At 48.0% G+C, this 25,628-nt stretch overlaps 1 protein-coding gene across 1 annotated transcript in view; it reads right to left on the minus strand.

Moving 5' to 3' along the window:
* ZNF185 (zinc finger protein 185 with LIM domain) overlaps positions 1–25,266 on the minus strand; it is a 33,953-nt gene extending 8,687 nt beyond the window's left edge. Inside the window, exons 1-23 of the mRNA XM_075720763.1 lie at positions 25,242–25,266; positions 22,526–22,664; positions 21,937–21,996; positions 19,994–20,032; positions 19,013–19,087; positions 18,100–18,174; positions 17,359–17,439; positions 16,241–16,324; positions 15,018–15,056; positions 14,297–14,383; positions 12,569–12,643; positions 11,828–11,905; positions 11,310–11,378; positions 9,314–9,397; positions 7,616–7,660; positions 7,071–7,238; positions 6,177–6,260; positions 5,563–5,661; positions 4,049–4,147; positions 3,264–3,377; positions 2,496–2,591; positions 818–898; positions 515–616 (exon numbers count right to left, since the gene is read on the minus strand). Coding sequence (XP_075576878.1) covers positions 515–616; positions 818–898; positions 2,496–2,591; positions 3,264–3,377; positions 4,049–4,147; positions 5,563–5,661; positions 6,177–6,260; positions 7,071–7,238; positions 7,616–7,660; positions 9,314–9,397; positions 11,310–11,378; positions 11,828–11,905; positions 12,569–12,643; positions 14,297–14,383; positions 15,018–15,056; positions 16,241–16,324; positions 17,359–17,439; positions 18,100–18,174; positions 19,013–19,087; positions 19,994–20,032; positions 21,937–21,996; positions 22,526–22,664; positions 25,242–25,266 — 1,898 coding nt within the window. The remainder of the gene's footprint in view (positions 1–514; positions 617–817; positions 899–2,495; positions 2,592–3,263; positions 3,378–4,048; positions 4,148–5,562; positions 5,662–6,176; positions 6,261–7,070; positions 7,239–7,615; positions 7,661–9,313; positions 9,398–11,309; positions 11,379–11,827; positions 11,906–12,568; positions 12,644–14,296; positions 14,384–15,017; positions 15,057–16,240; positions 16,325–17,358; positions 17,440–18,099; positions 18,175–19,012; positions 19,088–19,993; positions 20,033–21,936; positions 21,997–22,525; positions 22,665–25,241) is intronic.
* Between the last annotated feature and the right edge of the window lie 362 nt (positions 25,267–25,628).

Here is a 25,628-nt window from a genome sequence, read left to right on the forward strand (position 1 = left end):
GGTCTCTTCTCCCAAGGAACCAGCGATAGGATGAGAGGAAATGGCCTCAAGCTGCGCCAGGGGAGGTTTAGATTGGATATTAGGAGAAATTTCTTCACGGAAAGGGTGGTCAAGCATTGGAACAGGCTGCCCAGAGAGGTGGGGGAGTCCCCAGCCCTGGAGGTGTTCAAAAACGGGCAGAGGTGGCACTTCGGGACATGGTTTAGTGGGCATGGGGGTGTTGGGTCGATGGTTGGACTGATGATCTTAGAGGGCCTTTCCAACTTTAGTGATTCCTAGTTTTTACTTTTATTAGAAAACAATCCAGCCACCAAGGCAGGAAACATGAAATTATTACTCTCCCCTTAACTGGTTTAGTGGTGGCCTTGGCAGTGTTAGGTTAATGGTTGGACTGGATGATCTTAAAGGGCTTTTCCAACCTAAACGATTCTATGATTCTAAGAAGCAGGAATGGCAAAGGATGAGGATTTGAGAGCCATTGATGGGGAGAAACAAAGGGATAGTCCCACTGTACCTGGCTGCCACTGGGTCAGGCTCATTGTGCCTCCAGTCTCCTGGGCTCTCATGGTGACTGTCTGTGGTGGAGCAGATTTGTTCTTCATAAGCTGGAGTGATCCTGGTCAGGGAGGAAAAAGCCTGTTAGCAGCTTTAGCACTTGTGTCTAAACCTGTCCACGGTGGTGAGTAAATGCAGTAACATCAAGATTACGCTGGTTTCTGCATTCACTAGCCAAGAAATGAGCATCGGTAATGCCTTTGAACAGGGCGACAGGGAGAACACAAGATGTGCCAGACAGCCTGGTCCCCTGGCTCCATACCTGTCCTGGCATGGGTCAGATTCATTTGCACGTTGGGTCTCTGGAGCAGCGATGCTGCTTTCTCTAGGTAGAGAGCTGGACCTGCCAAGACAGAAGACCATTACAGTCTGCAGAAGTAGCCACTGCGCATAGAATTACTGCAGGATGTCGATGCAACCCCTGGTGAACCTTCCACCTCCAGAAAAGTACAATAGCCCTGCATGGGAATATACCAGATAATCCAAAGAGATGTGGGGGGGGGGGGGGGGAAGAGGGAAAATACAGATCTCTTAAAAAATAAGGCTGAAGGGAAAGAAAAATAAAGCTCCTGATGAGCATCAGTTACCTGTTTACTCTTTCCAAAGTTGACACTGTAACACCGGTCATTTAGTTATGACCATTATGGGTTATTCAGTACCTCTGCATTACATTTCAGACTGCTAAGAGCACGAGCTGGCCTCATTTGGGTACCACCTCAGAAGTGTATCCACTAGATAAACCCACTGCACGCCACCCTGGGTTTACACCTGTCTATGTTAATCTACGGAAAAGTTTGTTTGCTTTTTCTATCTGGTTTTGTATGTTTGTGCACACCAACCCCTCTGGGCATACTGATACCCTGCAGAAAATCTGAAACTGTCTTGGATTCCTGCATCAAAACTGCATTTAATGAGACTATAAGAAATTAATTCTCAAAATGCTTTCAGTGATCCTACCCTGAAACATTAAGGTTGATGAAAGAGGAGGCAGCCCTTACACTTTACTTGCTACTAGTTGAGGGCTTCCCTTCACCAGTATTAATTTGATCCCTGCAAGGTCGCTAAGGAAAAATGATTGGTACAGTCACCCAAGTCAAAGCAAGAACAATTTATTTTGATTCCTTTGCAACAAAGGTAGATACCTTAAGTTCTTACTTCTGGCAAAACACTAATGTTCAATGAGCTATAGTTTCCCATTCAATTTGGGATGTTCTAAGTGCCTAAAGAAGACGTGTTTGTCCAGGAGCTCAGACTGAAAATCAATTTAATGAAAAGAGCGGGAGAAAACTCCCAAGTCCTTCAGTGGAGCGATGCTGCAGAAGCACTCCTGACTGCTCCCTTGGTAAATCTGATCCAAAGCCACTGCACCTGGAAGCACTAAGACCCTCAGATCAGGACTCTGCATTTCTCTTGGTAAGCTTGAGGGCTTATCCAAAGGAAGTCTGTGGACTGGGGGAGGCATGGAGTGGGCAACAGATGGAGTTTCATCCATCTCAGTCACTTTGCTGGGGGTACTGGAGAGAAAGGGGAAGTTTTCTCTCTGTAACTTTTCTGTTCAGCAATCTAACTCACATCCCTGGGGACTGGGAACAGCTCCTTCTGCCTCCCTGCATGATGAAGAACTACAGTTTGGAGTATTTGTGGTACATCCAGGACAGCTCCATTTATCAGAAGAATCCAGGAGGACAGGACACTGACACCATCGCTCTCTCCCTGCTGCACTTCCCAGAGCCCCTTCCTGAGCTCCCTCCTCCACAGTCCTCACTAACCACACACTCTGCTGTCCCACCACTCACTGTCTCTCCTCGCACTCAGGAAGAAAGCCCACCTTGGTGACTCCTAACTCCAAACACAGCATCCTCAGTCCCTTCTCCAGAACCACCCGCAGTAAATTCCCCATGTCCTCTCATCAGAAAAAGCAAGCCCATTATTTCTCTTGCCTTCTTGAAGTGACTTCTTCACTCTGCACACAGGGTGATATCCCCTTGTTAACGTCCGTGCTCCCATCAGTGCTGTCCTTGGAGCATGGCATGGACCTGGGGGAGAAGAGCAGTCTGGTTTACAAGTTGTTTTGAAGATGGGCTGCTCACTGAAATACACGTGTAAGGAAGCCAAATTTGACCGAGAGCCTCAACTCTTCAAATTTAGGGGGAAAATACAGACAAAAGCAAAGCAATCAGTCCACAGAGTCCTTCCATTTGGACAATTAGCCCTGCACTGTTTTGCACCAGGCAGGCTGAAGGCACAGAGACAGCCACCGCAAACCCAGTGGAGTCACAGGTCAGTGGGAAGGAAAATGGTCCTGTGCCAGGGTGACCAGAGGAGAGCCCCAGACCTGACGCTGACCTGCTAAGTTCAGAAATGAGACCCGGTGTCACCACAGATGTGTTACCCCATGCCAGATTAGGTTGCTTATTGGCACATATCTCTAGAGGCAGTTTCTGCTCCAAATTTAAGGTCTAGGCAGCAACTCCTGGCAGTCCAGCTAGATCGTGTTTGATGCCTCCAGCTAATGAGGATGTTTTCTCTCAGGCTTTCATATAAAACCATGGTAAAAGGTTCACTCAGCAGAAGCAGCACTAGAATCAGGCACGAAAGGAGAGCCCAGGAGAAGATTTTGTCAGCATGTGTATGTGGGGGAAGACATGCAAGGAATTAACCCTCATCCTACAGGAAAAGGCAGGGGGGGTAATTATCTGATTCCTTACCTAGTCATGCTGGGTTCATGTTCAGTATGTTCCTTTGACCTGGGAGGCTCTGGGTGGACATCATGGTCAGGAAGTTCTTGTCCCTTCTCAGTACGGTTCGTTGAGCCTGAAAACCTAAAATAAAGATCTGAGCTTAAGCCAGTGGAGAAAAAACATGGTGGCGTGGGCAGACATCCATTCCCCAGACAGGAGCCACCAGGCAGGGAGCAGGAGACATTGTTTGGCCAGAGCTATTCCAAACCGCCCTGGTGCCAGATCTGATGGGAATCACACGTACAAATCCCATTCTAGCTTGCAGGACTGCAGCTCAAGGCCTTTCATCCAAGACTGTTGCAGAAAGAAAACATTAGGCACAGGAGAAAGCACTCGTGTCAGAATTCCTTGGACTGCCAGATGCTTCTAACACCTCAGGACACGCTCATGCATGCTTTTGCAGCATTCATAAATGCTTGGATAGCACTTGTGGAGATCTCTGGGCAGCAGAAGCTACTGCCTGCCACTGTAGCACCAAGGGAACCCATGCTGATGCCGAAGGACCCATGTCACAAGCTGTTAGTGCAGAAACTGTCTCAGACTTCACACGCTGTGTGAGTCCCTCTCATCCATCTGGTGTTTCCCATCGGTACGGGTGGGATTGCCTGCTGTAACATGCCATTACAAAGTCCTCACTCCTGAGTGCAAAGCAGAGGAGCTGTTCTGTGGCCCCCGTTACATTGGGCACAGAATAAGACATGAAGAATTATGAAGTGGATAGATACTGCGGGTGAGTCCTACTGACCACTTACCCTTCTTGGATCAGCTCTGGTTTATAGCCATCTGAGCCCCGTGTGCTCTTGTGCCCCCTTTCTCTAGGCGTGTTCCCCTCTTTGGAATCTTGGGAAGACCTGGCAAAGGAAAAGAACCGCCACTCATGGCTGCCAGGCACAAACACCTGAAAGCTCAGTTCAATGCACACTGAGAAGAAAGAAAGTCACAAGGTTTTGAGGGAGGATATTCCAAGGGCTAAGCTGTAACCAGCTGCTGCCTCTCCGAGAAGAGTTGGACCTACTGGAGAAGGAGTCATTCCAGCATGCTAAGTACAGAGGTAGACTCTGAGGGAACCGCTTGGGAAATGGCTGTGTTGGAGATATGCTTTATGAGACTCAGCACTCAAAAGCTCTGTTTAGTTCTACCTTTTCCCCCTGGAGTGGGAAGGGCCATCGGGAGCTTTCTGCCTGAGGATACTGCTCCAGACAAGGAGTATTAGCCAAGGAAACCTGACCTAAGTCATGCCAGCAAGGAATGATAGTAAAGACGCGGATGTCCAAACAATGTTGGACTGAGGAGAAACATGGCCTATTGCTAGTCCTGCTGCTATTTCAGGATGCGATTCAGCCATCCATGTACAATTGGCATCTGAAATAGGCATTCAATGGAGATGTCTAAAAGGGGTGGGATAAAGTATTCAGCATTTCTAGAAGGATATTTTTTTTCCTCACCTCTGGCAATAGAGGGAGTCTGAACAACTACTGCAGAGCAAAACCTCTCTTTCCTCAGCAGACTCCTGATGGGGGAGTCAAGTGACTCCTCCCTCACTGCAGGTCTTTTAGCAAAACACTTTTTAGCTCATTGGGTTTCTGTTTGCTTATCTAGCGGGACAGGAACCCCTCCGGGGGAGCACTGTGGCTGCCTCCGCTAAGGTTTTAGGCCATACAGTGCTGTAGAAGTCATCATGATTATAATTGTTTGGCTGTTTTTCCTGTGAGCTTTTAGAGACCTTCGCTATCTCTGCAACTAGGGTGCAAAATCCAAAGTACTCAAAAGCTGTACCAGTCCATGCAAATGGACTCCCAGGAGTGCGGCCCAGTTGTCGTACCACCCCAGCTTATATCTGGCTCCGTGCCTTGGGCTTCTCCCTGCAGAAGGCAAGGGAGCAGGTGATGCACACTCATATCCCACCCCAGGACTGGTACGGGATGCAGCAGACATCTCTGCCCCGACTCATAAGCACAGACAGATGGAGCCGAAGGGAGTTCAGAGGTGAACTGTGCCATGGGCAGCAAGGCTAGGGGCTGCTGGAAAGAAACTGGGAAATGTTAAATGCATTTGCTGTGTGGTTAGCCTTCAGTGAACATGGCAGAAAATCTACTACTTCAACAGATGCTGGAGAGACGAGCAGTTTAGAGCTGCTTAGACAAATGGCCCTTATTATGCTGCTGTTCTTGCGCTCGGTATTTCCTGAGCAATCAGTATTTCCAAGGCTTTTAACAATGAGAAAGAACATGTTAGCAAACATAGGGTTAGCACCCCAGGTCCTTACGTCGCTTCATTCCAGTACGGCTTGCTGTATGCTGGGACCTCGGGACTCGTGTATCTGCTCTCTTGGGTGCTGCTTCTCTCCTCGTGGCCCAGGACAGATCTGAAAATCGAAGAAAGACCCATTACATCTTTAACAACTGGCACATGAATCATTGCACTACTGAATACTATCTACTCACCAGGCAAGGCTTGTGTCAATCTCTACCATTCACTGTCCCGCACCAGGATTTTGCTCTAGGGACCATATTTAGACTACAGTTGCATTTCAGTGTATTTCAGCTGCCTTTCAGCTCCCTTGCTGCCACTCCAGCATCACTGTAGCATTTCACTGGATTATCAGCGAACAAGAAGGTAGTGACTGAACCCCACCAAGCACGCAAGCACTGACAGGAGGGAAAAAAGCTGGGGTGCTTGGCTCATATCAAAGAAGATGGAGGAGGGATACAACGCAAACCTCTTGGTTTATTTTGCAAGCTATGCTTTAAATCTCAGCACAGTTGCCCTCATCCTTGGGACAAAAGCTGTGAAAAGAAGCCTCTTTCTGTGCCTGCCCATTCAGATTTCCCTTAATCCTCAGCATTACTCATATATCCACTAAATTTACCTCACTCTTACCCTTTAAAGGAATATTCTGTGTCCTCTAGGTGCACAGGGGTGCTCTCAGTAGGAGGAGAAGGGACATCAGACTGCAAGCTAGACCTGTCAAAAAAAGGAAGGAATCTACAGCTTGATAGCGTGCCAAAGGCTTCAAGGGGGACTTGTATATAACAACAACACTGCACTTTATATGAGACCAGAAAACAGAAAGTAGTTTTCTCAATCAACTGATTTTCCTTCAGAAAAAAAATCTACAACATTTTCACTGTCTCTAATCAAGAAAAAACAGAGGCTGTTAGTGGAATTAATGCAGTTACTTGGCCTCAATTCACACACATCTTGGCTGGATGCATGACTTTTCTGGCCTGTCACAGGATCATGCACCTGGGACAAAGCACAATCTCAATCACTTTGGGGAAGACGTTCCTACATTACTAGCAGCAGCTCTAGGTCTTGGGTTTTACACCATCCTACTGGGAACCTTGTGATCCTCCTCACCTCTGGGAGGTTTGAAGACATCATTTTCTCACCTCAAGTCCTGTGGTAAGCCAATACATGGAGTCAAGTCCCGAAATAACGGACTAAAGTAAGCGAAGAAAGCAGCTTCAGGGAGATGAGTGTGTTTGGTGACAACAGCAGCAATTCTTTCCTGACTCTGCGCCTCTGACACTGTCAGGGGAGCAAGCACGCTCTAAAAAGCATGTGGAATGGAGACACTTTTGAGATCAATGCTAAAAGCAATGATAAAGCTGCTGTATCTGCTCCCAGGCTGCTTCTGTAGAAAGAAGTTGATGCGTAACAGTGAACAGCAAGAATGCTGTTCCCACTGTTTAGCCACCTACGATTTTCTGGCTCTCCGTGCTTTGTTGCCCAGTTTGGATTCTGCTTCTAACTCTACTCTGGACGAGTTACTTATTGCCCGCCCACATCTGCCCTCTGCGAGCAGCACTGTGAGTACCAACACCAGGCCCTGACCTTGCAGGCTGAGGCTTCGCATCGTCCAGGCAGCGAGAGGTCTCGTACTGAGGGTGCAGCTTGTCTGTAGCATCTGCAGGTCTGTCCCTGCAACCAGAGCTGGACCTGCTAAGAAAGGGAGTTTTGTGGGTCACAGAAGGAAGCTTAGCAAGTTGGAGAACAGAGCAAGAAGCAAAAATATCAAACGTGAGATTTTCCTGTCTCAGACATAACATATTTTCCTCCTTCCTGCTTAGCTGGGTAAGTTTCCTGCAGCGGACCTGAAGGGCAGAGACCAACCCATGCTCGTACAAGGAAAGAAGCTGAAAGATCTGACTCTGTTTTGAGCTGGTGGATCAGGTCCACCCCCCCTTTGCAAGTGAATGCAACTGCTGCTCCCAGAACACATTTGTTAGGGCAGTACTAGGTCAGGACAAGACTCCTCTCACTCTGAAATCAAGAGGAAAAAGTGAATTTTACACTGTTAATAGATTTACACTTACTTTGGTGGGTAAAATCCATTGGTGGCTTCTGTGTGTTCAGGATAACTGAAAAGAAGAGACACCAACTTTAGAAAGCATTTTTGGTTTGGTTTGGGTAATGTTCTACAATTATTTTCTTATGCATTTAATAAAAGAGAGAGGAGGAAATCCCTGAAACTTCCCAGAGATGTTCCTCAGTATAGTTCTACAGGAAAAATGGCAAGAAACTTTGGGGAAATTCAGTGCATATGAAGTACAAAGGAGCATGTAGTAACCCTGAACATCATCAACATATGACAGATGCCAGTGGTATGGAGTCATCTGGAAATTCAAGCCAGGACTCTTCCAAAAACAGTGGGGTGTCCTACAGCCCACAGCTGCAACACAGGCACCTCCATCTGCACGCACAGGAGGGAAGGAACGGCCCTGACATCCTCTGGCTTGTCTCATGGGAGCCGACAAAATGGGGAACTTGGGTGTCTTGAGCCAAAACCGTATCTTTCTCTTTGCTTGTTTCCAGGCTGCGGGCAGTGAGTAACCCATGAGTGAACAGCTCTCACTGAACTTCCCCTCTTCTGCACACCACAGGGGCAATGCCTTTCCTCCCTCGCTTCCACCGCCTCGGGCAGGCCAGAAGCGCAGACATTGCTCTTCACAGTTTGCAACCTTCCTCGATTTGTGAATCTCTCAATTTTTCCCAGTGAGGGTGCAGACTCCCTAGAAAAGCTATGAAACGGACCGGCACAGAGACTGCCACGTGCTGCCGCAGAACGGGCAGGAACCCAGTTGTTTTAGTCGCCTTCAGTGGATCGCCAAGAAGTACCCTCAGACTCAGAGGTTTCTGGATCAAATTAAACCAGTGTTTTCTAGAGGAAGGTGTGCCTCCGGCAAGGCCCGCTGGCAGCGGTGAGGAGCAGGACAGTGTGGAGCCCAGGCTGAGGAGATCCAGTGGCTGTCAGCTTGGTTGCACGCCGGAAACGCTGGCGCCCACGGGAGGGGCAGGATCCTGCCGAGGACAGGGCCTGGAGGGCAGGTGATTCTCGTACACGTGAAGGGCAAGCAGAGCGGTGACGGTGGATTTCATTTGGGCATTTGGAGACAACCGCCAGCTCAGCTACACTGTACTGCCTCTCATTATGGGATCTTTAACTACTCTCCACAATGCCTCAGAGTCAGGACACAACTTTTCCTCATCACTGAACCTTTTGGTTTGCCAGCCAGTTTACAGGATATGCAATTTCCTTTTGTGTTTGGGTTTTGGTTTGGGTTTTGGGGTTTTTTTTTTTAGGGGGTCTCTTGTTGCAAAAGTAAATAGGTAGGTAGAGGTTGGAGGTCTGGAGAGACATTGAGTGTGAACCTCTCTATACTATTAAAAAAAAAAATTTACATTCCAGAATTGGTTTACATTTGGGAATAAACCCAGAAAATGCAGAAAAGTGATTATTTTTTTGTATCATAGAAACTGAAGAAAAAAACTGGAACAAAATATCGAACAATTTTATTGAAGAGGGCAGTGGGTCCGTGTCCACGCCCCCCCCCCCCCCCCCCCCCCCCCCGCCAAGTAAAATTTTAGAGAAACTGCTACAGTTCTGTAAAGCACAGGTTGAACTGTGGTTTTCCATCAGTAAATATCCATTCAGAGTTTCCAGACACCTTAAGAGCAGCAGTTTATGATTTGCACAATGCTCAAGTCAATAAGGAATTTCACACTAACTCTACCTTCCATTCGTGGAAACCGTGGTTGCTCTGGGGGCCAGTCCATCCCATGGGAACGGCTCAGACTTTTCCTTCCGAGGTTTGTCACTAGAAAAAGGAAAACACCAGTGAGATATGACCTGACAGCATTTATATTGTATCATCCTAGAACAGGCTACTAACATTTAGTTAGGAGGAGCACGAAATGGGGCTAACTCAATATATCAGGATAGGAAGGGCCAACCTTCCGAGTACAGCGAGCCTGACTGCCGTTCGCGGCTTGCTTAGAGAGACGTGCTGCTCCCTGCAGAGAGGTACTGCTAACCCCTTTGCTCAGGTGAGCGTAAGCACCCTACAGCAGCTGTTCTCTCGCTGCTCACGGGCCAGAAAGGCCTTCCTACGGGCCCACCAGCCAGACCCTACACCCATCTTTCACTCCCCCAGACCTGTCAAGCTGTGTGTCTGCCTCCTTCCTTCCCTGCCAATTACTCTCTCTCCAGTTTTAGGTGGCTCAAGTAATGAGGCATCCTCTAATTTCTCTGGGAGACTGACTCACAATTAGGAACAGCTATGTGACCCAAATGACCCCAAGCACAATGAGTGCGTTGTAATCAGGCTGTCCCTGCAATGACATAAGGATATATTTATGGGCCCCAGTTGGATGACCATGACAATAGTCCAGCCTCTACCTTTTCTCAAGCACTCTAGACTGCCTCAGCCTGAGATATTGGTTTGGGAACATTTCTAGCTTTATCTTCACTGATGGAGGTGGAGAGTGAGTTGCAATTAACTGTATACGCTACAGAAACTCATTTGGTGAATCCAAGCCTTCTACAGCTGCTTAAGCACAACAGAGTGAAAGGTGAGGCCACATGTACAACTCTGCCTACTTCGGTCTAGACACAGCCAAAAATTCAGAGTGGTAACACTGAGAACAAAGAGTCCTGCTAATATGGTGTATATTTTTAAAATCTGAAATGCTCCTGTGTACATTTCCTGTGTATTAGGAAAAATTTCTTCACGGAAAGAGTGGTCAAGCATTGGAACAGGCTGCCCAGAGAGGTGGGGGAGTCACCAGCCCTGGATGCGTTCAAAAACGGGCAGAGGTGGCACTTGGGGACATGGTTTAGTGGGCATGGGGGTGTTGGGCTGATGGTCAGACTGATGATCTTAGAGATCCTTTCCAACCTTAGCGATTCCTAGTTTTTACTTTCCTTAAAAAATAATGCAGCCACCAAGGCAGGAAACATGAAATTAATTATTACTCTATGCTTAATTGGTTTAGTGGTGGACTTGGTAGTGTTGTGTTAATGGTTGGACTGGATGATCTTAAAGGTCTTTTCCAGCCTAAACGATTCCATGATTCAATGATACAGTCCAGAGGATAAAGACTACTGGACATAAGGGTTCAAGGAGGGAATGATCTCTCTCAGGAGGGCCAGAAGCTTCCCTGCCCTCAGCCGCAAGCTCCCCATCTCACCTGTGCAGCTGCACTGTCAGAGCTCTGCCCCTTAATGTGTCCAGCACCTGTACCCACGCCTTTAGGTTCCCAATCAGTTCCTTCTTTCCTAGATTTTCCTCCATGCAGCAAAGCTTTTGATACTTTCCCACTGTTCAGCCACCCCTTCAGACTTCCTCCAGGGTGCAGAGGACTGGAACCAATGTTAGCAGGAGCCGCCAGCAACTGAGGTTCAACACATCCCTTGCAGGTGGAAGAAGCTCTCCAGGGAACGGCAGTGGGAGGGCAATTGGAGTGGTAAAAAAACCCCCAAATGCATGAAGTACACTCTTTAAGGACAGAGCTAGAGAGGAGAATCCTTGAGGGAGGTGAAGGAAGAGTAGAGAAACGCGACAAGCTGCACGCTAGCCAGCAGATGATGCTCCTGGAGTGCAGCCCAGGCCCGTAACTGGAGAGAGCCCATCTGTTTGCCACCACTAGCAGGTATATCCTCTTTCTGAGCAAAAAGCAGGGTTACACCTTATGTTCAGCAGCACAGATCAGCCTTTCTCAACTTCTTACCCGTCCCCATGCTGTGACACAGTTTCAGATGAGGATTTCCCACTAGGGGCCTGTCTGTTTTCACCATTTCTGCAAGCAATACAGCAAGAACAATTAGGTAGGGAGATGAGGGGACACAATGTGAGGCATAGGAACTGTGCGGCAAGGTGCTTGTTGGAAGTATGCTATGTACAGTGCAGAGATTGGATTAAAATGAAAGCCTGATCAGTTTAGCAGATAGGAAGGCCTGCAGTTTTGGGGTCATATTCTCATCAGAAAGAACCATGTAATGTTCAAGCTGTGGGAAGCCCACAGTTTCCATCTGGGTGTATTTCCTCCCAGATTGCTAATGCTTTTGTAAAGTGCTGCTTTCTTAGATTCCCTATGCTATAGTATTTACAGTTCCATGACTGCGCTGTCCCCAGAACAATCGTGTGTACCTGGGAAAACACCACCAAGCAGAGCCAAACTCTCCAGCGCAGCACGCCCCTGGCTATCCTTAGTGGAGCTTTAGGATAATGCAGGGCCAACAGACCTACCTGATTTCAGTAGAAGTGGAGATTCTCTCTGAAGTTTCACTTGATGTGGTGGTTTGGCTCTTACTGCCTTTTTCAGTGCTGCAAGAGAAGGCAAAGAAAAAAAGCTGTCATTGCTGAACAAACCAGCTCCCCGCTGCAGCTGGCCAAAATTTTCCTGCATTGAAGTGTTCCTTTCTGTGGATAAATAAAATAGAAAACAAACATAGCTGTTTTCAATACATTCACTTACAAAGTCATCTTATCAGAAGCAATTTTTAAATTCAAAACACTGATATTGCCAGGAATATCTACTTTCTGCCAGTGATACACAAAGAATAAAAATAACAGAACAAGGTCAGCAACCAAAGTGCTGTTTGCAGCACTGTGGGAAACAATTTCAATGTTTTTTATACTATAGTCATGAATTCAAACAGACAAAGCTGAAAGCAACTGAAAGTTATTCCACTACACATATTTGGCGAGAAAGAGTTCAGCATGTTTGGGTTTTTTCCTTTCAGGTTTTGAGTGCTTCTAACAGGATGTTGTCAGATCCCTGCAGGACATAACACGGATTTCAGACATTAAACCTTTTTAAAACAGCTGCCTGCATCTAAGGAAAGTCTGTCATGTACAAGGCTGACAAATTTGCTTCATTTCACCTCCCAGAGGCGTACCCATAGAGGTCTCTGACCTACAGCTACATGTGGGCTGATACAGCTGCAAAAGACATCCAAGACATCCTGGCTGTGCTATAAAACTTACCTGGAAGGAGACACTGCTGTTGTCTTTGGCTCATTCCAGGAAGACCCAGCGGTGGTTTTTCTTAGCCCATTAGTACTGACAAAAAAAAAAAACCCAACCAAAAAACAAGTAACAAAGCATTAAAGAGAGAAGATTTTTAGGTGCCTTCTCCTGTCAGGGGACAGGACATCCTGCATTTCTGGCCTTGCGTCCGCTTCCTGGGCAGCGAGGCCAAAGCCTGCTGTGCCAGGACCCATGCACGCAGCTGTCCCTATGCACTGTTGCGCTGGTGTGACTAGTATCTGCCTTTCCGCTGAAACACTCGGTCTTTAGAAACCAGCTTTTCCCATTTAACACAGCTGGAGCTGTTTCCATCCCCAATGTTTGAATTTGCACTAAAATACAGCTTCCCCAAATGTACAGATTAAAGCTCAGCGCGTTCACAAAATTGATTTCACTACGTGCACGTGTGTAATACATGAGGAAGGGAGGGTAACTGCTTCCTAGCCTTGCCTCAAACCTGCACCACAATGGCACAAAATTGCTACCAGAATTCATGAGGCAGCTCCTTCATCCTGCAAGTAAAGCATTTCGGGCTGAAAGACCTCATTTATTGGGCTCCCTGCTGGGCCCACTAAGGACCAGAGTGGCAGAGAAGCTAATAGTGCTGCTGCCTGGCATCAAGCCACCCCTCAGAGCAGGAGCAGAATCCCAAATTAAATGAATCTGCTTGAAAACAGAGAAGGATTCTCCCTCCTAGGGCAAACATTTCCATTTCAGCCAAACATTTCAGCATCCTGGCCTCACTCCGCCACACACCAGGTGCCAGCTGTCCCTGACCAGCGTGGACTGGGGGAAGGTGTCACTGCTGCCCTTTTACACCAGGGACAGCAGGTCCCCAGGTCTCATGTGCCATGGCAAGAACACTCCGGCCTGCCTGCCACGGCTCCGCACAGCTCTGCAGACGCTTGGGCTTCAGAGTAGCCTGTGAAAGGGGCTGGGGGCTTGAAATGAGGCTAACATTTCCCATCAAAGCAAAGATCAATTTAAAGATAATGAACCTCTCAAACCTCTCCGGTCACACCTATCTGTTGCTATCAGGGTAGAATAATTAAATCTAAAGTCTAACAAAAGCAGAGAGCTGGCTCAGGGGACAGGAAATAATGAGATATTGAGTATTTCATGTCGAGGTGATGGGGTCAGTTCACGCCGCCAAGTTTGCTAGTAAAAGAAAATCATTACTATCTGATGGCTGCTTGATGGGTTAGGTGAGCTCTTCTAAACCTGCTCTGACTCCTCCTGTGAGTTGTCTTTCCAGAAGTGCCACCAGGCTCATTCCTGTGGCATATGAGTGCCTTGTGAAGGCAGGACTCGGAGTGTGATCAGGAGAGGGGCTCGGGGCAGGTTTACACCACACGACTCACATCAGAGTTGGCCTGTAGTTAAATGCAGTTTGTCACCCCCCAGGGCTGTCAGCTGGGTACTTTATGACACCCTGGCCCTGTCCCCATGCCTGCCCATTTGTTTCACCAAGTTAGCTGACCTAATTTTTCATTTTGGATCTTTCCCTTTTTGCAAGAAAGAGGCAATCAGGGATCTTCTGAGAAGCCTCTTTGAAAAACCTCCATCTCTAGTTGTGTTCCGGTAGCTGCTACCTTGCAGATAAATGCAGTTATTTGCAAAGATGGCAAATCAGTGTGCCCTAAAATCAAAGACGGTCAACACACTGCTGCAGGCCGAGGTAAATACCTGTTGTCATCTGGTGTAAACCTGCATGAACCAGACACAGTTGGACTCCTCCTCCTCTGCTGGCCTTCCTCTTCTTCTATTTCAATTCTTTCAAAAGGCAAAAAGAGAGGCAAATATCACATTGTTTCCTATTCCCCACTGCTAATTCAGGCAGTTTATTCTTGTTTTCCCTTAAGCTATGTTTTCCCTGTTTCCCCTAGAGGCAGATTTTTCCTGCTCCTCATGCTCCCTGTGCTCCGCTACTGGTGAGCATCTCAACTGGCTGAATGAAGCGAGATCTTCAGCCCAAACCAGTGGCATTTTGCTGTCACGGTCGCTTTACAAATAGCATCACCTAAATGCTTAAATTCCAGAGAGCACCCTAGGCATCGTTTCCCTATCAAACCGACTGCTTTAGAAGTTAAATGCCTGAAGCCTGAGGAGTATTCAACCTGCTCGTTGGAACCAGCCTTCCCCGGAATAAGAAAGGCAGCGAACGGGTCTCTCCTTGTTTCAGGTTGCCCATAACCCAAAGCATCATCAGGACTGTATTCTCGGTGTTTACAACACGGTGGGCTCTCAAAAACCAGCGTGATTCAACCCAGAGCATCCTTTTTAAGGGAAGTGTCCCTCCTCTGCTTTGAAACACCTGGGGACCTCCCATCCCAGCATTTACGAGCAGCCCTGGTACAGTACACAGACGCACAGCCCCAGCAGCACTTCCAGAGGGCCTGTGACCTACCTCTTGGCAAACAACGGTGGAAATTCTTGTGTTGGGCTGCTGTAAAGGAAGCATAAAGGCAACAGTTAGAAGCTTGGAGGTAAAGACACACCTTGGGCAGGGGGGCAGCTCCCACAGAGCCTCTGACCCGTAATCGACCCATATTGAGCAAGGCTTTAAGGGGTCACGTAACACCACTGGGGCAGAGCTGACAGCGACTGGGTGTGTTAAACCTGCACAAATTACAGAGCAGAGGAAATAAAAATAGGAAGAGCACCTAGTTATAACGTGTGAAGTAAAGAAGATTCCCCAAAGGGTCTTTTTAATTTTATACCTTCCTGAAGGCTGTTTTGCTTCCTGCATACAACCCTGCCTCGCTCCATACCACACGGTACTCGGTGCATCGGAGGAACCAGCAGCCAGCGCAAACACCCTTAACGTCCCTACAAATCCTATCCGAGCATTTGCCTCATTCTGGGCACAGCTGAGTGCTGCTGGCGCATCCCCTCCCTGCTTCCTCCCGCACTAGCGACCTCCTGGTGCCTCATTGCGTCACCCCGAGTTATGTCACAAGGAAAAGAATTTATATTGAAATTGAGCTGCAAAAAAGTCACTATCATGGCTCCTGGGAGATCAGAGACCTTGGAAATCTGCTTTTTTTTCCTCTCCCAGGAAAGAGATGGACAACAGAGCCTTGAACACCAGTAGCTCCCACACATCCTTCACATTCCTGTTACACAGCCACACATTCCTGTTAGGTTCTTTTTCCCCACAGAACTATTTCGAAGCTGCAACTAAGATCAGGATCTTGTAAATCTAGCTATTGTTCAACTACAATGTAAAGGCAAACTCTGTCGCAAAAAGCTGATCCATATTCGATGCAGTTTATATTTGTTCCGATTTTCCCCTTACATGCAACAAAACTGGAGAGAGCAGTATTAAGAACTGAGTCTGAAAATTGATCACGGGCCCCAGGGAACTGGGGACTATCATGGTTTCTCTCTTCCTGAAATTTCATTCCAGGAAGGAAGACTTCCCAAGACTCCTGGAGGATTTCCCCAGTTCTGCAGAAACCAGCAGATACCCTTGGCACTCCTAGAGAGACGGCAGCTATGTCTTCTCCACTCATTGGAAGGGTCCCCATCACCTTCAGAGAGTCTTGGGCCAGGCCACCATCTCTGTGAGACCGCCTTCAGCAGCCTCTTCCCTGCCTCCTGCCCCACGCCTGCACGCTGAAGACTCACCCGCTGCTCTTCTTGGCTGCCGAGAGGACGTAAGCACGTTCTCTGCTGGCAGTGCGTCTCAGGACACTGTTGGCTGCCTCTGTCCTGCAAGCGAGGGAAGGGGTCACATTCTGCTCACGCTGTCAGTGGCTGCTGGGTGCAGCATTGAAGAGGCAAAAGGTGAACAATCCAGTGGAGGCTCGTGCCAACACTGACAGAGCTCCCATGCTCTGGGGAGCAGAAATCCAGCCAGAGCCAAGAGGAGTAACAACGTCTTATCTTTTTCTTTAGTATCATTCACGCTGGGCCACAGCACTTACACATGGATGCAAAGTGTCAGGCAAAAAAATCCCAAAACTTCCTCTTCCAGGAGGGCAGAGGGAGTTACCCTTTTCAAGACCTGGGCTGTTGCAATATTGCATACCACGGGACAAAACAATGGGATGCAGTCTTTGTGGCTGACACGCTACGTGGACTGCACGTGTCTACAGAAACGTCAGTACCACCAGATGCACCGAAGTGCAGATCTCTGAAAGGACTTTTACTGGTTCATCCCCAGTGGGCAAACTACCAACTTTTCATTTGTAAAAGTCTTGTATCTGAGGAAAAGTATCTTCAGAAACTTGACTGAAAGCAACAAGAACGCTGGCTGCATCAGAGGCAGATCTACCACACGGACAAAACACATTCTACTCCTGGTATGGGAGTGAGAGACCCGTCTGGATCTGGACTCCGACGCGAGTCCCCAAGCGGTCCAGACTCAACGGGGCACACGCAGGCTGTGGGAGGTGGGCTCCTCCCTGACTGCCAGGCTATTTGTGCGTCTCTATCTTTTCACATAGACACTATGCAGCTGATGGATTCCACAAGCCATTTCCAACTGCCAAATTAATTGGGGTATGCTGTCAGGTTGAATCATGTCAGGCTTTTAATTATATTTTGTTGGGAGCACAGTCGCCTGTGGGCATAGATGCGCTCTGTGTAGAAATATCTGCTTATTATTATTTTATTGCAATCAGCCCTAATGGCTCAGCTGTAACCATCATCGAACTGACCCTCCCAGCAATGAACAGTTAAACTGAAGTAAGTCCGCTTGGCACTGCCCCTGCAAGAAAAAGGTGGTTCCCCGCAGGGCATACCTCTTTTTATGTTCATCTGGAGTAACAGACACATCCTCCTCATCCAAGTCCACTGATTTTTGCTTGACATTATATGGAGCTCTGAAATAGAAAGGGAAGGGGAGAGCCAGGGTAAGGGAACTGCCTCTGTAGACTGTCACAGAGGCAGCACAAGCAAAACCCAAGGTAAATCCAAGGGCAGGGCATGTGGAAATGGGTTCAGACCCTAGAAGTGTTGCACACAAGCATGCACACTTGTACTTTTCATGCACATTGGCGTACGTATGTCTCCGTAGGATTTTGCTTTCTTAGTATAGGGGTTAAGCCTAGAGGCTGGTTCATGAGAAACGCTCAGCTGCATTTCAGATTAGAGCCACAGCCTTTGACATGAAAAGCTGCGTAGGAAATGTCAGCAGTGCTGTTCTGCCACAAGCCCCCTCCTTTCTCCTGGTTTCAGAAAGGCCAGCAATACTGCAAACCAAGGCCCCAGGCTGCATCCTCCAGTTGCTGCCTTAATGACTACCAACTGATAAAATTCACTCCGTACAAAGGCCGTTACCAGTTCAAGGAACGCCTTATAGCCCACACAGGCCTGGAGGGAGCACGGGGAACTGCTTCGGTTTCTAGTGAAAGCTCTGCAGTGCTCAGCTGATGAAGCCATGCCTGGCCAGGCATGCACGTGCAGGTGGCTTCAGCACTGAGGCTCAGGTGCTGCTGAGCCTGTGCGCGCACAGAAAGCACTGCTCCCCTTTGCACACTCACAGTTTCTTGTAATCCTCAGTGGTCATCCTGTAGCCAGAGGAGGAACGGCACAGGCTGCGTCCCTTCGTGGCGGTGCTGCAGACGGCACAAATCACATCTGTTAACGTGACCCTCCTGAGCTCTCACCCTTCGCCACCCTCTTCCCCAGGTGAGCTCGTGCTCCACACGATGGGGGAAAACAGGACGATCCCAAAGATCCACTCTCTGAATTCAGGAAATGCTATTTAATTGAAGGGCAGCATTTGCTGCCTTTTCACAGCCTTGGGCTAGGATTTAAGGTCTGCTTTGCTTCCCCAGGGCCACTGTGAGTTGCCAGAGCCGGTATGGGCATACCCTCCCAGTGCTACTCCGTCACAGGATCAGCCAGTGAGAAGGAAGAAGACACCTTGTGGCATCATCCTTCTCCCCAGGTGAATCAAAACAGGGGGAAAAATGGGGTTTCAAAGGTTTCACCTGAGGTGCAACAAAGCATCTGCTTAGATCAGAGCCACGCTTAGACCTTACTTACTGGAATTAAATGTAAGTGCCTCTCACAAGACAGGTTTCAAAAAAAAACCCAAAACCAAACACATTAAAAACATCAAAATGAAGTGTTACAGCTTTGCAAGGATTCTTTGTGATTTGTCCCCAACTCAAAACTATTTGCCACATTAAACCCAAACCCCTGAGTACTTTCACAGCCAACTGCCATCCCATGCTCTGGTGAGGAAAATATGGAGTTTGATGCTTTGTCTTTTTCCCATGTCTGCTGAATGGAGCTGTTAAATGAGCAGCCACGTCTTCCAGCATTTAGTAGGGATTTAGTGGAGCTCAGTGGAAGCCCCCAAGCACTGGCCAAAGTAAAAGGCTGACTAGAAATACCCACAATAATTAAAAGCTCATTGTCATGAAGAAGAGGAAGACACACACATACCTTTTTCGTGCTTCATTAGAAGATGAAGAATCTGGCACGGAAGAGGTCTTATCGATGGTTCTTGTGAACACCCCTCTGGGAAGAAGAGAGACACATTGAAGTTTTTGCAGGACAGAGTTTGGAACTAAAATTAAGAGACTTGCAGCCACTCTTTGGCCTAACAGTGCCTGTGTGTCCTGTCTGGAGGAAGGTGCTGGCTCAGGACACCAAGAATTAGAAGGTGCTTCCTTGGGAGAGTCATCCTGAGAAAAGTCCCATCTTCCTGCTCCCTGGCTTTAGACAACACAGTGAAATCAGCTCGCACACAGGCTTGGGTATGGTATCACAGGGCTTGCCAACCTGTTTAGGATTACAGCAGCAGCAGAGTCTCCACGGGCAATGGCCCATGTGTCAGAGGAAGCTGAAGCCCGCAAGCCCCACGGCTGGTGCTGTGCTGATCACAAGGATGGTGGAACATTTTCATAGCACGATAATCATAGAATCACAGAATTCTTTGGGTGGGAAGGGACCTTAGAGCCCACCCAGCCCAACCCCTGCAGTGCCAGGGACAGCTTTAACCAGCCCAGGGTGCTCAGAGCCCCGTCCAACCTGGCCTGGGATGTTCCCAGGGATGGGGCATCTCCCACCTCTCTGGGCAACCTGTGCCAGTGCTTCACCACCCTTGCTGTAAAAAATTTCTTCCTTATATCCAGTCTAAATCTATTCTTCCTTAATTCAAATCCATTATTGCATATTATTATTAATCCTTCCACGTGTGATCATCGTATCATACAGAGAAGATCTGATTTTCTGTTAACATCACCATCAAACCACCTGTTAAACAAAATACTCGGGACTATCTCTTCACCAAGGTATTCCCTGAGCACTCTAATGTTCCTAACTGATAGGAGAACCCAAGCGATAATAATAGTTTTCGTGCTTGTTGCTCCTGATCTAGTTCTCCTTCCCCTACAGCCCAAATACATGCCACTCTATACCAACCTGATGAGGTAACCGGATTGAGGCTTGGAGGCAGAAGACCTGTGCGAAGAACAGACACTGGTGAATTAAGAAACATGGGGAAAAACAACAGCAGCAGCACCAGTATTAAAGGGAAATGTCCATGTGGCTATCGAGCCAAAAATCTAGCTAAATCGGCCTTGAGTGATACCTCAGCTGCTGCACCCAAATTAACTTTGGAAGGATTCTTTAAAAAGGAATAATCATCAGAACAAGCTCTATAAAAGATTTTTATAAACAAAAGTGAATTTTAGAGTTATCCAATTAAAATTAGCCATGCTGACAGTGTTTTCTGGCTCAAAATTAAGTCTGCAGATTTACAGCACAGAGTGAAGGAAATTAGATATAGTAGAGATCCTGGTTGTTTTATCACAGGAAAACATCATCTTCACACTAACTTCTCTGAGGGTCCATTCTCAGGAAGGCAGTGCAGCACAGCTGCCCTGGAGGGCAAGGAACGGGATACCACCAGCTAGGGATCTGGCCCCTTGCACCAGGGCAGGAGGACGCGTCCCTGGAACCTGCTTCAAGCCGTCTTGGAGACGTCTTGCTGAGAGCAAGGTGGGGACCAGGATGGGCCTCAGGGACCTGGTTCCCATCAAATGAGCTCAGACAGGCTCCCTTCGCCCCTGCCCAGATACCACCCCTGCTTTTCCCGTGTGTCCAGGTGCCCTTAGGATCACACGATAACTCAGTAAGAAAGCTCAGCAGGTCTCTGGTCTAACCTGCTCCAAGCAGGGTCAGCCATCAGGTCAGAGCTCACCAGGAAGGCAGGTTTACGCTGCCCATCACCACATGCTTGAGGTGGCTGTCAAGCTCAAATTTATCCGGTTGCCTTCACAGATACAGAAATGCAAACTCACTGCAGGCTTAGCCTAGCTCTGGAGCTCTCCAGATGGGATGAGCTGGAGCACAAGGAGGGCTGAGCGCAGCCCCCAGCTCTTGTTTCCGCAGTCTCCTCAGAGCAGGCACCAGCAGGTTGTAGCCCATCTCAGCCCCATTGCCTAGCTGTTCCCCGAGCACTGAGCTTGGAATGAGAGCTGCAGGGAAGCTGAGAAGTCGTCCAGCTTGGCGTATGAATGCCTGTCCTCAATTTGAAGCATAAACAGATCCTGAGTGTCCTGGACTCCCTGTCACTCACCTCCTGTCAACTTCAGGCCCTCACACATTTGTGTGAAGATGCCCCTTCAGATGTCTCATTTCCAGTGTCACAAATGTCCCTGTTTTTACTTATCCTGTGCCTGATAAAGCACTATGCTGCAGAAGGAGACAGAAAGAGGTAGGGCACGGCAGGAAAACCATGCTGTCTAACTGCAACAAGATGTGACAAGAGCTGGCATAGAAGAAGGAAGAGGAAGCAGGAAACTGCTCATGGGAGAGGGCAATGCTCTCCCAGCAACGGCCCTGCAGCTAGCAAAGAGCTCTCGTATACGACTAAGCCCTTTCCAACAGTTTCATATTTTAGGACGCTAGTCCTACAAGCTCCTGGCTTCCTGAAGAGCCCTCGTGCTCTGGCCCTGAAGCAAATTCAGCTCCCACACCAGGCTTTGCTTACTCTGAGGAGCCCCCAGGCTTAGAGCATACAGCTGTTGCAGCAGCACAGGAGCTGATGTGCACCAGCAATCTTGTGGGATCATGGGCCTGCAGGCATCCATTCATCTGCATTAAAGACATCAATCCATCCATTCATCCACCCGGGCTTTGCAGGAGATAAGCCTCGCTCTCTGCGAGGTGACAGTTTGCACGGCATCGTACCGAACAACACAGGCTCTCCTCAAGGGCTGTATTTTTCAACACAATCGCAGCAGTGAGTGAGTATGAGGAGGTGAAGAAAGAGCAGACATTTGTGAAGAACCAGTGAAAGCGTGCACTGACCCCATGAGATAACACAGAAGGGAAGCAACAGGATGGGACCCCAAAATTACCTGTCGCTCTGGGGAGCAGTAGGCGTTGAGGCTGGGGATCCCCCACTGGCCCGTCCAGACCTGAGCAAAGAGAAAACACAATGACATAATTCACTTCTGGTCTCGCTGAGCTGCCCTGCTGAACGTGGCAGTGATGTTTTTGGAGAGAGTTGCTAAGAGAAGACCGATTTGGCTTGGTTTTGTTTCTAATTAAAGAGAAGCTGGTGCAGATTGTGGTGTTCCCTGGCACAGGGGTGGCTGCAGGGGGAGACGCAGACCTGGCTGGTTTAGCACTTAAACTCCCTCTCATCAAGGTCTGCCCCTTCGTTTGATGGTGAAACACGACCTGGCTTTAAAAAAAAAAAAAAAAAAAAAAAAAAAAAAATCTTTGGAGTTCTCCTGAGACTTCAAATCTGCCCATGCTGCTGGATTCCCAGCTCCCAGGAAAGGCCATTTCTCAGAGTTTCTCCCCAGCCTGCATTTATCAAAATTAAACAGGAGCACCTCGCACCACCTGCTTCTTCTGCAGGCCGGAGAACAGAGTACTCATGGGAGGCTGATGAGGGAAAGGGAAGGGAGAAGAGGAGCGTTCCTCCGCGGCCACACTTACAGCGGGCTGCTCTTCTTCTCATCCTCAGAGTCTGAGTTATGGTGCTGGATCCAGCTCTTATCTCCTTTCAGGGTGGTGCGAACCTTCATCTGCTTAATGATCCTCCTGCGGTCTTCATCAGTGGATGGAATGGCACGTCCTAGGAGAGGCAGAGAGAAAGGAAGGAGAGAGGAGAAGGGTTGCTGAGAAAGGGCAAGAATTCAGTGTCAGCAGGTGAGCCGGGGTAAATCTCAGACAGCAGGGAGCACAGGTCTCCTTTCCGTCAGAGATTCAAACACTGAAAGAGTTTTTTGCCACTTCTGATGAAAGACGGAAACAAGTTGTCATCCAAATTTCAGGATCAATTTACCCTGATGCATCACCTCCTCTACAGGGACTCATCCAGTTTTTTCTCTCCTTTCAGAGGACTGTTTGACATTGATGAGTAATTTTCTCTCAGGAAGACCAAAGACATTCAGTGGGTGGTCTAATCACGTATTTACAAAGCAGTGAGTTTCCTCTGGCATTTCCCATCACATCAGCTCTAGCGCGAGGCTTTTTTGGTTTGTGGGAGAGGCCGATACGTTTGGAGCATGAAGCTGAGCCAAGCGTTGGGGCATAGAGGTAAGCCATAAAATGCAAACACCCAGCTGCCAGCTTTCTCTGGTGGCCTGTCAGAGTTGGAGGAGACACGTCCTTTGCTTCCTCATTTCCACGTTTCCTTTACAAAGTCCAGTTTCAAAAACCTATTCTCAAACCACGTCTCCCTAACGGTGTGGTTCTGGCCCAAATCTGGAAACATCCTACCCTGTATGGTCTCTCTTTTGCTGTTCAACAGCAACTCTGCCACCATCCTCATTCTGCTCCTTGTCTCTGTTCGGGCAATGCACCACAACTACAGTCTCTGGTTGAGAAAGTCAGCAACGGCAATTAAAACATAAAATTAGAATGTAGGAAATTGCAGAAGGTCATGGATTAGGAGCTGCTAAGTCCTCCCAGTGGGAAAAAGATGGGGTGAAAAAAGCACAGGTTAATGAGGAGGAGTATTAAAGCCAAAAATATTGGGAGCAGGCAGGGAAGGAAATGGGAGGCTGGGGAAGGGGGAACAGTCTCTCACCAGGGAGGGAAGTATACAGGTGACTGCTGTGAAGGGCTTCAGTCACCCTTGAGTGCCAAAGTCCTGCTGGACCAAATTGGTTGCAGCTGGATATTATTAAAAAGAAAAAAAGGCATTTTAACTGGGAAATTCCCCATCCAGCATTTTCTTTTGAGGGAAATAGCTGGTTTCCCATGGAGAAACTGTAAGATGAAGACCAGATAAGGAAATCTCCTTTTCTATGTATTTCTGAATATATTCCATCTTTTGCCATTTTGGAAGTGACTGGTAAAGACTGAAAACGTCGAGCCCGCTCTCCTCGTCACACTTGGACCAATTCAGCTCAGGGGTTTAGAGACACCAACAGGTTATTGCAGCTTTACAGCTTCTCATCACCCAAGCCAAGGAAACTGCCTGGCTGCACACTCTTAGCCTGTGGCAAACACAAAATAGTTCAATTTAGCTACCAGGAAGGGAGGGTCAGCTAAGTCTCTGTATCTTGTGCTCATGATGGGCTAGAAGGCTGCCCAGAAATAGTTACCACTGAGCAGCTGACATGCAGTAAATCGATCAGTCTCTGACACACGGTCATGTGCTTCAAGTATATGTTATGTAGTAGGGGTAGGACTTTTTTTTGTTTGGTTGGTTTTTTGAACAACTGATCACATTGGATGGTCTCTAAGGAAAACACAGCTATAGCAATGAAGAGAATGCCCTTCCTCACGTGGAATTAGCAGGAGCAGTTAAAAGGCACAGTTATGCAGGGCCACATCTACGTCAGGGTGCGGTTTAGGGACCAGTAGTAACACTCTTCATGGGGAGCCCCTGGAAAGGGAAGGGCTGCTTTTCTTAGCAGTGAAATTGAAAATTAAATCTATTGCCTAATGGAAGTGAATAAGGCATTTCCACTTTCTCCACATTCCTGTTTCAGGTTACCTATGGATTTGGAAGCATCATCCTATCTATTCACATCTAAAGGTCCTGCGAGCATCTGTGGCTTCAAAATTAAATCTCAGAGTCTGCCACAGAATTCTACAGCTTGGGCATGTTCCTGGGACAACTCAGAGCAACTTGCAGCCCCAGTGTGATTTTTTTCAGACTCCTTCAATAACAAGACATTATTAGGAGTTTATTAAGAATACTGTTTGGATATTGCACACTGCACGAGGGTGGTCTCCAGCCTACAGACTTTTGGTTTTTACCTCTAGAAGAGGCAACAAGAGGGTGCAGGTAGACAGAGATAACAAGGAAGTCATCCTGGTCAGCTGCTGCACTGGCTGCTAATTGCTGCTGTATTTTCCGTAGACATTTCAAAGACAGAGAATTTTAAGGAGGGTCTTGAAAAGAGAATGATGTGGTAGTTCATTAGTCTTTTGCTCATCTCAGAACCTCAGCCAGGCTATAAGCTCTCCAGCCCTCTGTACCTTTGTGGATACTGAAATTATAGCCAAATGCACATAATTTTGGAACTGCAGGTTGGAGCAGGTCCCAGACGAGGAAGAGGTGTCCTCTACCCTTGGACACACTGCACTGGGGGAGTTGAGCAAAGGCATTACAGCAGACACAACCGAGCAAAGAAGGCAAAGGAAAGCCATGACAGTGGAGAGATCCCCAACAGCTCGGGATGGGGAAAGGAAGTACCTTTACTGACACCCAGGGACATCATGGTTCTCGGAAGCGCCTCCCCCTTCAGCTACTGTTTGAAGACAACAAGTCCCTGGAAGAAATGAAAAGGGGGAAAAGCAGATTAGTAGTTCTGATATAAAAACTTTGAAGCTATGTGGAAGGAGAGCATCACAACAGTGTCACAGCCACAGAGCCTGGAGGATGAGGAGACTGGCATATATACCAGAGTTGTGATGTCTCCCCATGCCATGTACCTTCAGCATCAAGGATAGGAAAAATCAAATGGGTGTGTTCTCCACACCAGCAAGTCTTCAGATTGGCCACGACAGATACATCCTTCCAGGTCTGGGAGGAAAGTGGTGGAAAAGAGCTTAGCAAAAGTGCCCAGAGCCACTCAGGCGG

The sequence above is a fragment of the Pelecanus crispus genome, chromosome 13 (assembly GCF_030463565.1).
Source record: "Pelecanus crispus isolate bPelCri1 chromosome 13, bPelCri1.pri, whole genome shotgun sequence".
NCBI lineage: Eukaryota > Metazoa > Chordata > Aves > Pelecaniformes > Pelecanidae > Pelecanus > Pelecanus crispus.